Source organism: Bufo gargarizans, chromosome 5 (genome assembly GCF_014858855.1).
Source record: "Bufo gargarizans isolate SCDJY-AF-19 chromosome 5, ASM1485885v1, whole genome shotgun sequence".
NCBI classification, from domain to species: Eukaryota; Metazoa; Chordata; class Amphibia; order Anura; family Bufonidae; genus Bufo; species Bufo gargarizans.
The window spans coordinates 186,682,841-186,695,782 of record NC_058084.1 but is presented as its reverse complement, the minus strand read 5'-3'; the positions used below and the strand labels follow the sequence as shown (position 1 = coordinate 186,695,782).

The 12,942-nt window shown below is 42.8% G+C and overlaps 1 protein-coding gene across 1 annotated transcript in view; it reads right to left on the bottom strand.

The window, feature by feature from the left end:
• CDCP1 (CUB domain containing protein 1) overlaps positions 1-12,942 on the bottom strand; it is a 67,738-nt gene that overhangs the window by 9,758 nt on the left and 45,038 nt on the right. Inside the window, exons 5-8 of the mRNA XM_044294961.1 lie at positions 12,682-12,897; positions 9,867-10,256; positions 5,261-5,629; positions 2,875-2,959 (exon numbers count right to left, since the gene is read on the bottom strand). Coding sequence (XP_044150896.1) covers positions 2,875-2,959; positions 5,261-5,629; positions 9,867-10,256; positions 12,682-12,897 — 1,060 coding nt within the window. The remainder of the gene's footprint in view (positions 1-2,874; positions 2,960-5,260; positions 5,630-9,866; positions 10,257-12,681; positions 12,898-12,942) is intronic.

Here is a 12,942-nt window from a genome sequence, read left to right as displayed (position 1 = left end):
GGAAGACTGGATTCAATGAAATTCTAGCAAATTCTGGAAGTAAACATAACACCAACTGTAAAAAAAAAATTAAGTTGAAAAGAGGATGGCTTCAACAAATGGATAATGATCCTAAACACACCTCAAAATCCACAATAGACTACCTCAAAAGGCGCAAGATTTTACCATGGATTTCAAAGTCCGCTGATCTGAACATAATTGAAAATCTGTGGATAGACCTCAGAAGAGCAGGCCCAGGAATCTCACAGAACTTGAAGACTTTTGCAAGGAAAAATAGATGAAAATCCCTCAAAACAAGAATTGAAAGACTCTTGGCTGGCTACAAAAAACGTTTACAAGCTGTGATACTTGCCAAAGGGGGTGCTGCTAGGTACTAACCATGGTACCTAGTTTTGCTTTGGGACCTTTCCTTGTTTGTTAGTTTAAAAGTTTTAAAGATGAAAATAAAAAAATGTTTTGCTTAAAATACAAAAGGAACTTTATGCCTTTTGGAGATCATTTAATCTTCAACTTGCTTAACTGTGTGTGTGTGTGTGTGTGTGTGTGTGTGTATATACACACTCACGTAAAGAATTATTAGGAACACCATACTAATACGGTGTTGGAACCCCTTTTGCCTTCAGAACTGCCTTAATTCTACGTGGCATTGATTCAACAAGGTGCTGATAGCATTCTTTAGAAATGTTGGCCCATATTGATAGGATAACATCTTGCAGTTGATGGAGATTTGAGGGATGCACATCCAGGGCACGAAGCTCCCGTTCCACCACATCCCAAAGATGCTCTATTGGGTTGAGATCTGGTGACTGTGGGGGCCATTTTAGTACAGTGAACTCATTGTCATGTTCAAGAAACCAATTTGAAATGATTTGAGCTTTGTGACATGGTGCATTATCCTGCTGGAAGTAGCCATCAGAGGATGGGTACATGGTGGTCATGAAGGGATGGACATGGTCAGAAACAATGCTCAGGTAGCCCGTGGCATTTAAACGATGGCCAATTGGCACTAAGGGGCCTAAAGTGTGCCCAGAAAACATCCCCCACACCATTACACACAGTGGTAACAAGGCATGATGGATACATGTTCTCATTCTGTTTACACCAAATTCGGACTCTACCATTTGAATGTCTCAACAGAAATCGAGACTCATCAGACCAGGCAACATTTTTCCAGTCTTCAACAGTCCAATTTTGGTGAGCTCCTGCAAATTGTAGCCTGTTTGAGGGTTTATTAAGTCCGCAGAGTGCACCTGTCTTTGCTATTATTATATTGTTAAGACAGCAGGCACCCTGCGGCTGTGGCTCCCATTCATCTCCTGAAATCCACTATATGTGGGACAAAATTGTGATGTGAACACAGCCTGTGTTAAAGGGGTTGTCTCATGAAAAATTATCTGCAGTTGTAAAACCAGCATCTGGATTTGAATACTTTTGTAATTTAATGTGATTTAAAATTTAGTATAGCCATTGAGTTATTCAATAAAATGTATCTGTATAGCACCAGCTGCGGTGTGTTTTCACTTTCTTATCTCTGTCCACCTCACTGAGGTGGACGTACATGCTCAGTTCCAACCTTTAGCTGCCCGCTGAGCTGATTTTTTTTTTTTTATATATTAATCATGGGATAATCCCTTTAATGTGGGGTACTAGGTCTGTTTAGGATGAGGCCTTTTGTAATGTTTTTTGCAGTCCCATTAAATCATTGTATGTATGCGCTGTTAACTACAGTCTAAGGCCTCATGCACACGGCAGTTGTTTTTATCGGCCTCCGTTCCGTTTTTTTTGCGGATAGGATGGGGACCCATTCATTTCAATGGGTCAGCAAAAAAATGCTGATAGTTTATCCGTTTGTGTTCTGTGCCCGTTGTCCGTGTTTCCCTTCAGCAAAAAAAAAATTGTGCATGTCCTACTTTTTTCACATTTGCGGACAAGGATAGGCATTTATTACAAGGGATCAGTTAAAAAAAAAAAAAGGATCCTCCACAAAAACGGATGCCGCATCCGTTTTTTTTTGCGGATGCACAATTTGCGGACGCAAAAAAACAACTATCTTGTGCATGAGGCCTAAATCTGTGTGTACTAACTCGTGCACCTTGGAATATGGTCAGGAGTAGCTTTTAGGGTGAACCCAGATGCTGGTGGAATTGGAATGCATATTCTGCACCACAAACTTGCAGCAAATTATAGTACAATGCATGTAAATAAGGGTTTGAATAAGTATTGGCTATTTTACTACTATAATGGATGTGACAATTTAAAGGGGTTGTGCGGAATCCTAAAAAAGTCATTTAATTGTGTAAACCTCTTCTAGTCTACAGTGCATAATAGTGCACCTGTAAACTTTTCCCAAATCTTCACTTTAATCTCTTCTCCCACTGTGTGCCATAGTTTACAATCCAAACTTCCAGGTTGTGGGTGTAGATGTGCGGTAGCCACAACACTTCCCATAATGCTGTGTGCTGCTGCCAGAAATGTAAATGCCTACTACACCTTTCCTTGGTCCTAAAACTCCGCCCACTACACCCATTGCCATCTCCTCCTAATGTTTCCTCCCACACAGCTACTGTGTATCATTTGAAGACACTATGGTGGAGACTTAAAGGAACCCATGGCAAGTATAAGTGGAGCAGTTGCCTATAGCAGCCAATCAAGATGCTGCTTTCATATTCATGCACTTTTCTCAAATGAGAGCTGTAATCTGACTGGGCGCTTTCTTTATTTCTATTACTTGTGATAAAACTCTCCTAATATATTGCATGTCATCTGAGATTTGAACGTCTTGCGTTGCTGTTGTATTCCAAGATTTAATACGATTTATGATATTTTGACTGTTGTAAATCATTCGCTCTCATCTCCCTACAATACAACACTTACTTTTTTTTGATGCAGCAAACCGTTGCTATTACCGCCAGAACAACACCAAGCGCCGCAGATGCTGCAATTAGTATAATTTTTAAAACTGCAGAAACAAAAACAGAAAAATATATGAATGATCATTTTTTATTACAGTACTTACATAATGGCCAGCAGCTGTTTCCAGAACATGATAATTATCACTCGAGACTTTGATTTATTTGTATTTTAAAGTAAATATTTAGTTAATATTTTCAGCACAGTATCAGAAAAAATAAAAGGGGGTCGTTTATCAAACTAGTAGAACTGGCTTAGTTGCCCATAGCAACCAGATTCCACCTTTTTATTTTTCACAGCTCCAATGGAAAATGAAAGGTGGAATCGGATTGGTTGCTATGGGCAACTAAGCCAGTTCTACTTTACACCAGTTTAATCACTCTCCCCCAAAGTCTTTCTCGGTGTCATTTAACAGGGTTGTAAAGCCAAGAACGCCAGTCCTTATTACAATGCCGACAATTTCACGTGACAGTCCGCAGCCTACCAGCGCCTCTTTGGCAAAGCATATCTTTACAGATACATATTTTGTTGCTACCAAACCAAGTCGACAAAAGCAGTCTACTACTATCAACTTGGAAATTACATAGCTTTCTTTAGGTTGCAGCTTCAGGTCATGTAACTGACTCTAAATTGCTTTAAAAGGGATTTTCCAGACTTTAAACAGTACATTTTAGCAACTTTTGCCAGGTAGCATAGGACGCATCAAAAGAGGCACACACACACATGACAAGAACATAGTGTGCCTCTATACAACACCACTAGTCAGACCACCTGTGTATAGCAAGCACATAAATACATTTGAGCAAGTGCAGTACTGCGAGAAGCAGTGGCGTACTCGGGGCAGGGGCGGAACGCCCGCTGTCAGGGGGTGCCAGAAGCAATAAGCGCTTCCATCAATACAGATGGAAGTGCTGATTGCTGGAGCGCCAGGAGCTGGGTCCTGTCATTCACTCACCGCTCAGCTCCCCGCGCTCCTTTTCTACAGGCCAGGGGCGCACTGAATGGTGAAGCACGGGGACTTCACCCTGCTCCACCATTCAGCCTGCGGGCACAGATCGAGCTGCCAGTCTGTGTAGGAGGAGCCTGAGCCTTCAGCACTGGCACAGAGGGCATTATTACTATGGAGGGGGCACAATTGGAATTAGTGCTGTGAAGGGGGCACAAAGAGCATTATTACTATGAAGGGGAACAATGGGCATTACTACTATGAAGAGGCACAGAGGGCATTAATACTGTGAGGGAGGCACAGAAGGCATTACTACTGTGAAGGGGGTGGGCATAACTGTTATGGGGCCCAATAGGCATTACTACTGTGAAGGGACACAGAGGGCATTACTACTGTTATGGGGCACAGAATGGGCATTAGAGCTGTGAAGGGGGCACAAATAGCTGTGAAAGGGGCACAGAGGGCATAACTACTGTAGCGGGGGCACAATGAGGGCATAAAAAAGGGATAAGTACTATAAGGGGGCACGATGTGGGTATAACTACTGTGAAAGTTGTACAGTGAAGGCATAAATACTGTGAGGGGGCACATATCTGGACAAAACTACTGTGAAGGTTGTACAATGAGTGTAATACTACTGTGAGGGGGGCACAATTTCTTTAGCGTATTGGTGGCGGGGGGTGGTTGTGCCAGAGAAAGGACCCGCCCTGGGTGCCAAACACCCTAGGCACGCCACTGGGGAGAAGGTCAAGGGAATGTGTGAAACATGCAAAAAAATTTCATTCAGTGTGGAAAAAAGGTGGCTTAGGGGAGATGCAATTACATTCTTACATTACAAATATATGAACACACAGTACAAATATCTTTCTAATGACCTTTTAAGGCTCTCTTCACATCTGCGCTTTGGTTTCTAGCTTTGAGATCCGGCTGAGGATCTCAAAACCGGACCAAAATGGTTCTGTTTGATTTAACACATCAGGATGCATTCATTCCATTAGGATGCAGTTTTTAATCGAAATGGAACGATCTTGCAGCGGTTTTGTGTCTGGTCACAAAATGGAATGCATACTGCATTCACAATACATTGGCCCTAAACTGAACTGTTTTGGCCCGGCTTGACCCCCAAAACCGGAATTCCAAAACGCTGATGTCAAAGTAGTTTAATACTTAGGCCTGTAACCATGGCAAGGAGTCGCCCTCTAAGGAAAGAAAAATCGGGAATGTGCATTTCCACCCAGAAATGGCCATTTATGGGCGAGGTTGTCGTTAGCCCCATTTTCGGCCCAGGACAGCACAAATTTGCTGGGACTCTCTCTCTGAAAACCAGGACAGTCCCTGCAAATTCGGACAGTTGGCAACTATGTAGTGTATGTTGCTATGAAATATTAATAAGCAAAATCTCACCTGGGGATATTTGATTGAAGGTAATAGACACCTGCAGTTTAAGCTTCCTTGTCCCCGTCCATGGTTTGCAGTTGGAAATGTTAACCCAGAATGCAGAGTACATATCCAATACACTAGGTAGTTGTTGATCCTCTCTTCGTACTATGCCTGGCCCATCATCTTGCTGTTCCCTTATATTGACATAAGCACGGCCCATTTCACATGATATGTCCATCTTGTCTTGACCGAATTTCAACCTTCCAGATCTCTTTTTAGGTAAATTTATACTCCACGAAACAGACACGTAATCTGGAAGCCCGTTGTCCCAATGTGGCGTTTGTAGATGGATGGTATCTTCAGTTTTTGGAGACACAGTGAATATGCACTCCTCTGAAAAAAAAAAAATACTAACGATTAAGAAAAAACATACACTAAAAAACACCAAGTAGGAAATAGAAGGGAACTCTAATGTAGCAAATCAGTGTAGGCTCTTCAGAGTTATTAAAGAGCATTGCTACCAAAGCCTAAAATATTACGAATAAACACTGTATATCAATCATCCACAATGTTAAAATAATGCCCAATAATGTCCAAGTCTTATATTGTCCAAGTCCCCTTTATACAGCTCTGACCATTTGAGGCATGGACTCCAAAGGTTCACTGGGAGGTGTCTTGTGGTATCTGATCCATGGAGTGTGGCCTGCATGGATCTAACTTGTTTTTCCAGCATATCCCACAGATGCTTGGATTGGATTTAGATCTGGAGAATTTGGAGGCCAAGACAACTCCTTGAAATCTTTATCGTGCTCCTCAAATCATTTCTGAACAATGTCTATGGTGTGGTAGGGTGCATTGTCCTACTGAAAGAGGCAATTGGCATTAGAGAATACCATAGCCATAAAGGGGTGTACTCGGTCTGCAATGTTTAGGTAAGCAGTAGGTGTCAAAGTAACATTTGTATAAATGCTAGGACTAAAAGTTTTAGACAATAGGCCATCACTTTCTGATACCCCCATGCCGATCAGCTGTTCTACAGTAGCTCTGGCACCGGAACTACACAGCTCCATCTGTTGTACAGTGGATGGGGCTAGTTACAGCAGTGCTGTTCAAATGCGGACCCCACCGATAAGATACTGATGGCCTATATAGGCCATCATTTCAAAAAGGTTGGACAGCTCCTTTAAGTGTTTTTATTTTTGTTGCTGCCTACATGACCATCAAAAAGAATTCCTATAAGCAAATCAAATCCTAATACAGCCAACACTAGTAATGTAAATATATTTGTGGTATATAAAAGGTATTTAAAAAGGTACTAGGTAAAGCAATTGTCTGAGTGTTTAATACTGATGACCTATCCTCCGGTTAACTGATTAGTGGGAGGTCTGACTTCTGGAACTCCTGCTGATGCGCTGTTTTTAGAGACATTAGCACCGCGGCCTCTTCTTAGGCGAGCGACGTTACGTTCATCAGTCACATGGCCTGGGCGCAAATTAGTTCCATTCAAGTCAATGGTGCTGAGCTGTAATACCAAGCACAGCCACTATCCAATGTATGGCGCTGTTGTGGTAAATTATGAGAAAGCTGCTGCCTCTTCAAACAGCTGATCAGTGGAGGTTCTAGAAGTCGGATATTGATGACCTGTGCTGAGGACAGGTTATCAGTATTCAACACTTGGACAATCCCATAAATTTTTACTAGCAACAGATTATTTCAATAGAAAAAACAATAATAATAAGTAATAGGCATACAACTGCACATATAGCCACAACAAAGGCCAAGATTTATCAAACCTCCACTTTGATTTCAAAAGCCTCAAAATGACCAGTCACTCCAGTTCTGAAATATGGGTGGGAAAGTGGGTGTGGTTAGCTATGTTAAGGAGCTTCACTCATTCAGCGCTAAGACTTTTTTTTTAAAGTCGCAATCTCACTCCAGTAGGAACATGGGGCCAGATTTATCATTACTCTGACAGCTCACTCCACTTTCACATATGGCTAAAGTCAGTTTTAGCCAAGTCAGATTTATGATCGGCCCTTTAAGATTGTAGTAAATGTGGTTGGACGGTAGCAGTTTATCCGTCAGTAAGCAGCTTTACAAAAGTCGCACGTCTTTACGAAAAAGTCGCATATTCTATTAAAAAGTTCTATAAAATAAGCATGGTCCTCACGGGAGTGAAATTGCGCATTTTTTTGCGACTTTTTAAATAGTCCCAATAGTAAATCTGTCTAGAGATAAATTTACATAAGAAAACACACCCACTTTCAGAAAACTGGCGAGCATAGTGCAGAGCAGAAAAAAAATTGCAAATTTGTGCGCAGTTTTAGCGTTTGCAAATTTTTGGGTGACTTTTTCACTTCATTATTCTGACTTGAGCTAATGATAAATCTGGCCCATGGAGTAGGAAAACTGGAGTAGCTTATCTAGACAAAAGTGTTAAGTTTAGGCCCCATGCACACGGCCGTTGTTCACAGCCGTGTGCGGGCCGTGGAACCGCGGCCTGGATCCCTCCTGAGAGCAGGAGCGCACGGCGTCACTGGTTGCTATGACGCCGTGCGCTCCCTGCTGCCGGCACAGTACAGTAATACACTGGTATAGATCATACCAGTGTATTACTGTATTGCGGCGGCAGCAGGGAGCGCACGGCGTCATAGCAACCAGTGACGCCGTGCGCTCCTGCTCTCAGGAGGGATCCAGGCCGCGGTTCCACGGCCCGCACACGGCTGTGAAACACGGCCGTGTGCATGGGGCCTTAAGGATAACACAAATTTATCAAATATGTGACATTTGGTAAATGTGGCGTAAAGTACTCCAACAAAGACTCAAGTAAAACGGACTTCAAATATTCCCCTCATGATAAATTCCCCTCCAATGAGTACAGATACTGCAGACACTGGACTACACATACAGTACAAACTAACAAAAATTCAGGTCTTAGACCCCTCGCAGACGAGCGAGTATTCCGCACGGGTGCAATGCGCGATACCAATTTCAATGGGGTTGTGTACATGAGCGATGTTTTGTCACGCATTGTGCGTTGTGTGAAAATCGCAGCATGTTCTATATTCAGCGATTTTCACACAACGCTGGCCCCATAGAAGTGAATGGGGCTGCGTGAAAATCGCATTGCATCCGTAAGCAAGATGGTTGCTAAGAGATGTTGTTTGTAAACATTGTTTTTTATCACGTGCGTGCAAAATGCAATAAAACGCATTGCACCCGCGCGATAAAAAAACAAACAACTGAACGCGATCGCAAAAAAAACGGAATGTACTTGCTTGTGAAATCGTGCATTTTTCACTGAACGCATCCGCAACGAATCCACACCTAATCCACACACACACACACACACACTTGTCTGCAAGGGGCCTTACTAGTAATTCTGACTAGACCATTACCCTATTTACTATGATATGTAGAGTAGGTTAGTTACTAGTCCAGCTATAGATGTACTACAGTAAATGTAATTTTGGACGCGAGTGTGATGAAAAAATAAGTTTCCAACACAATTATAAGGCTACTTTCACACTTGAGCACGGAGCTCCAGCAGGCTGTTCCGTTGGGTGAACAGCCTGTCGGAACCGTCCTGCTGCTAGTGACCGTGTACCTCCGGCATACCACTCCGTCCACATTAACTATAGTTCCAGCGAGGCACGGCGAGAGGCTGCCGGAATAAAACTACGACATGTCTGACATTTATTCCGGCAGCCTCTCGCCAAACTCCGCCTTCGCCCCCATTATAGTCAATGGGGACAGAGCAGCAGTCCGGAGGCACACGGTCACTAGCGGCAGGACGGATCCGATAGACTGTTCACCCGACGGAACAGCCTGCCGGAGGTCCGTGCCGCTAGTGTGAAAGTAGCCTTAGTAGACATACTGGACTCTTGCTCAGTAGACCTTGAGTGAAGACCCTCCAGTGGGCTTAAAGGGCATATGTCAGCAGATTTGTACCTATGAAACTGGCTGACCTTTTTGTGTGCGCTTGGCAGCTGAAGGCATCTCTGTTGGTCCCATGTTCATATGTGGCCGCGTTGCTGAGAAAAATGATGTTTTAATATATGCAAATAAGCCTCTAGGAGCAATGGGGGCATAAACATTACACTTAGAAGCTCTGCTCTCTCTGCAACTGCTGCTCCAGCTCAACTTTGATTGACAGGAAAGGAGCGATGGCGGTTTCACTGACTGGTCCTGTCAAAGTGCAAGGCAGTTGCAGAGAGAGCTGAGCCTCTAGGAGTAACAGTAACGCCCCCATTGCTCCTAGAGGCTAATTTGCATATATTACAACTTTATTTTTCTCAGCAATGCAGACACATATGAAAATTGGACTCACACAGATGTCTTCACTTCAGCTACCAAGTTAGCCAGTTTTATAGGTACAAATCTGCTGACAGATGCCCTTTAACATGCCACAACCAATGTGTAGCAGTTTGCAAAATATCCATTAAATTAAAAGGTGGCCATATACATTAAAGTTAATACAAAACTGAAGAGTTCAACCAAGCCATCGTACATTGGGTTACCAGCGAACAGTGATGATCGTTTGTTCAACACTTGTTCAGCTGTCAACCTACTTCTGTCTGAGGTGTGTGGCCTCCTTGACGCCTCACAATGGTTAGTACCAGCACCATACCTTTAATGAATGATACAAAAGACACCTGGAGGTCATGGGTCGGAAGCTTGTTGAGATCTCCATTCCTTGGTATATTTAGGATAATAGTAACATTGTCTCTCATCTGAATCTTTTCAATCGATCCATTAGGGCAAAAAGTCCCAAGTTTAAATTCGCTTTTGTTAGTGGAACTCAAGATATCGTAGGTAAACCCCACAGTTGTCGCATTGCATGGCTTATCTGAAACATGCTGTTGTAGGTATGTGGACTTTGAAACTATTTCAGTACTGATGTATTCCGGAGCGATCAACTTCCAGGTGTAACTCTCAAGCTGTACCGGAAAGCCAATAAAGGACTGAGGGATGGTAAGGGACATATTGCGGATGTTACAGGCGGTGAGATTCCAGCATTCTAGAAACACAACGAAAGAGAAAGATACCTTATATACACACAGCAACGTTAAGTGGTATGCAAGAAAATAATAGAAGATAATAATAATAATAATAATTAATAATAATTTCACCCTTTACCAAAAACTGTACATCAGGGGAAGGGGGCCATTATCAAACGCCCTATGGCAGTTTGCAGAAGCCCTATTTGCACAGTAATTTGCAAGGGGGGGGGGGGCTGGCACGAGCTCAACACTAAGTAGACATCACAGGGTAAGGGTGTGGTGGGGCATTAGAGGCAGGGGCTAGGCAACCCAGGATATTTCAACGGGTTAGACACTTTCTGGCTACTGTTGACCAAAGGTGTATGTAAGATGACTATATGGCACTTACTAAAATATCCTTGGTTGATTTTCTGTACTGTTTGCTACATTTCATAAGTCATGTCACCTTGTTGGGCAAATCTTCTGTGCTGTCCACAAAGGAGACCTGTCCATAAGATGGCCGCTGATTGAGGGTCAGTGCAGGTGCGGTGTATTTGAATGCAGGAGACATTACATGGAGGCGATTTGCTTGGTCACATGACCCTCCATCAGCAGCCATTTTATGGACTGGACCTCTGTGTGGATAGCACAAAGGACTTGGCAAACAAGGAATCCTACCTTATGAAATATAGAAAATGGTGCAGAATATTAAAAAAAGAACAAAAAAATATATATATTTGTAAGTGCCATATAGTCATTTTACAAAGACATCCATCAACAGTAACCGGAAAGCAGCAAACCTCTTTAATATAATTTACACCAGAAAACTCTAGCGCATGGATGGCCCCAAGATCCACCAAAATGAAAGGGGTGTTTAACATAGCGCATCTGATGCCAGGAAAATGACAGTCTGAATAAGAAGGGGGAAGGGGGGGGGACTGGCCACTTGGATCCCGCATTTTATGGAACGGAACAGCCCGCCCCTAATAGTCCTATCCGTGTCCATAATCTGGACAGGTTCTAATTTTTTGTGGAATGGCCATGTGGACATATGAATACGGAATGCACACTGGTCATTTTTTTTTGCGGCCTCATGGAAGTGAATTGTTCCTCATACGAGCCACAAAAAAAACCTGAAAGTACACGGGAAAAAAATATGTTCAATCCTGTACATGAGCCCTAACAGTCATAGGTAACCTTAACATTGATGGAATCTGATGACAAGTATATAATTTTTATATCTATCTTTAGTTAGGTGCATATTATATGACTGGTTCTGGAGAGGGGTTCCTACACGAAAAAGTTCCCTAGATGTTTCCACAAACTTCCATCTGGCCCTGTTAAGGTCACAACAGTTAATGCATGAGCAACAATTTTCCAGCTATACCAGTGTGGCGAAACCAACCTCGCCACTGGGTTTTGGAGGGGCCTGGCTACCAGCCTCTTGCCTCAGGATTATGGCCCATACTAACTTTGAATTCGGGAACCCCTGGCCGGATCTGGGCGATTTTTGGATATGTTGTTCACCCAGATCAGAGCTATCCATGGATGTATACATTATGGGGATATGTGGGGTTTTGAGGTGTTTTCTGTGTGTTGAGAAAAAAGTGTATTTTCTGTCTGTGAGTGATTAAGTTAGCCCATTACGTTTGGTAATTGTATTTTGTTGATTGCGTCTCAGACAATGCCGGTGTGTTAGTTAATTGCGTCAAAGACCATGCTCATTGTATTTTGTTAATTGTGTTACAGACAGAGGGAAGGGGGTTTTGTGTACAATTGCTGGGAAGGTTTCAATACTGTATATGCATGTGATGGGCCAAAATATAAAAACTGTCACAGTCTTCTACAAGGGCCCCAGGGGGAGTGTCCCTTGCTAGGAGACCTGCATAAAAGGCTGAAAAATAACCCAATAAAGAGTTGCTGTTTTACATTCAACATAGAGCCTCGTCTCATGTGTGTGGGGATTGCTATACGTGTATACTCCCCTGGCTATTACTTCTAGCTCTTGTAAGAGCTGTTCCTGTTCCTGGCTCCTGTGGTGGTTTTGGTGTAGAACGGAGTGCTTGGAGTCCTCGGGAAGCACTGGGAGCATCCATCAATGGAGGTACCCGGTCGGGGTGCCAGGAGATCCGTTACAACCAGTGACTGCCCCCCCCTCTGCACCCAAATTAACAGAACACCTACAGCATTACAAAATGTGCTAACAATTACCAGAAAATATTCTCAAGCAGCCTTTATGGGTGTCTAAAATTCACAAGTATACAGCAAGCTCCTGGCAGTTTTGATAACCGTAATAATGGAGAGAATAAAAAAAAAAAAGTGACAGCTAGACAGTAAATAAAGCGCATGAACATCAACATTTTATACTCCACCGATACCCCCCAAATATTGTCAATGGGCAGATTTAAAAAAAGGCACTTACAGTAAGATTGTGAATCAAATTATGTAGATTCATATTCCTACCTATTTCTTTTTCTGCTGTTACAACCAGACTGTTCAGATTGTCACAAAGAAATGAGATTCTGTAGTACTTCCCTCCCTCAAGCACAAGATCAGAATTACAGTCTGTAGATCCCTTACAGATGACACAGACAGGAGTAAACTGGCGTCCAAACGATCTCTTGCGTATGCGCACAACCAGGCCTTTTTCATTCAGCAGATCCAGAGGGTAGATTGTATCTGAAGATAGATGCAGACACATAAATCATACAATACTAAAAGGTA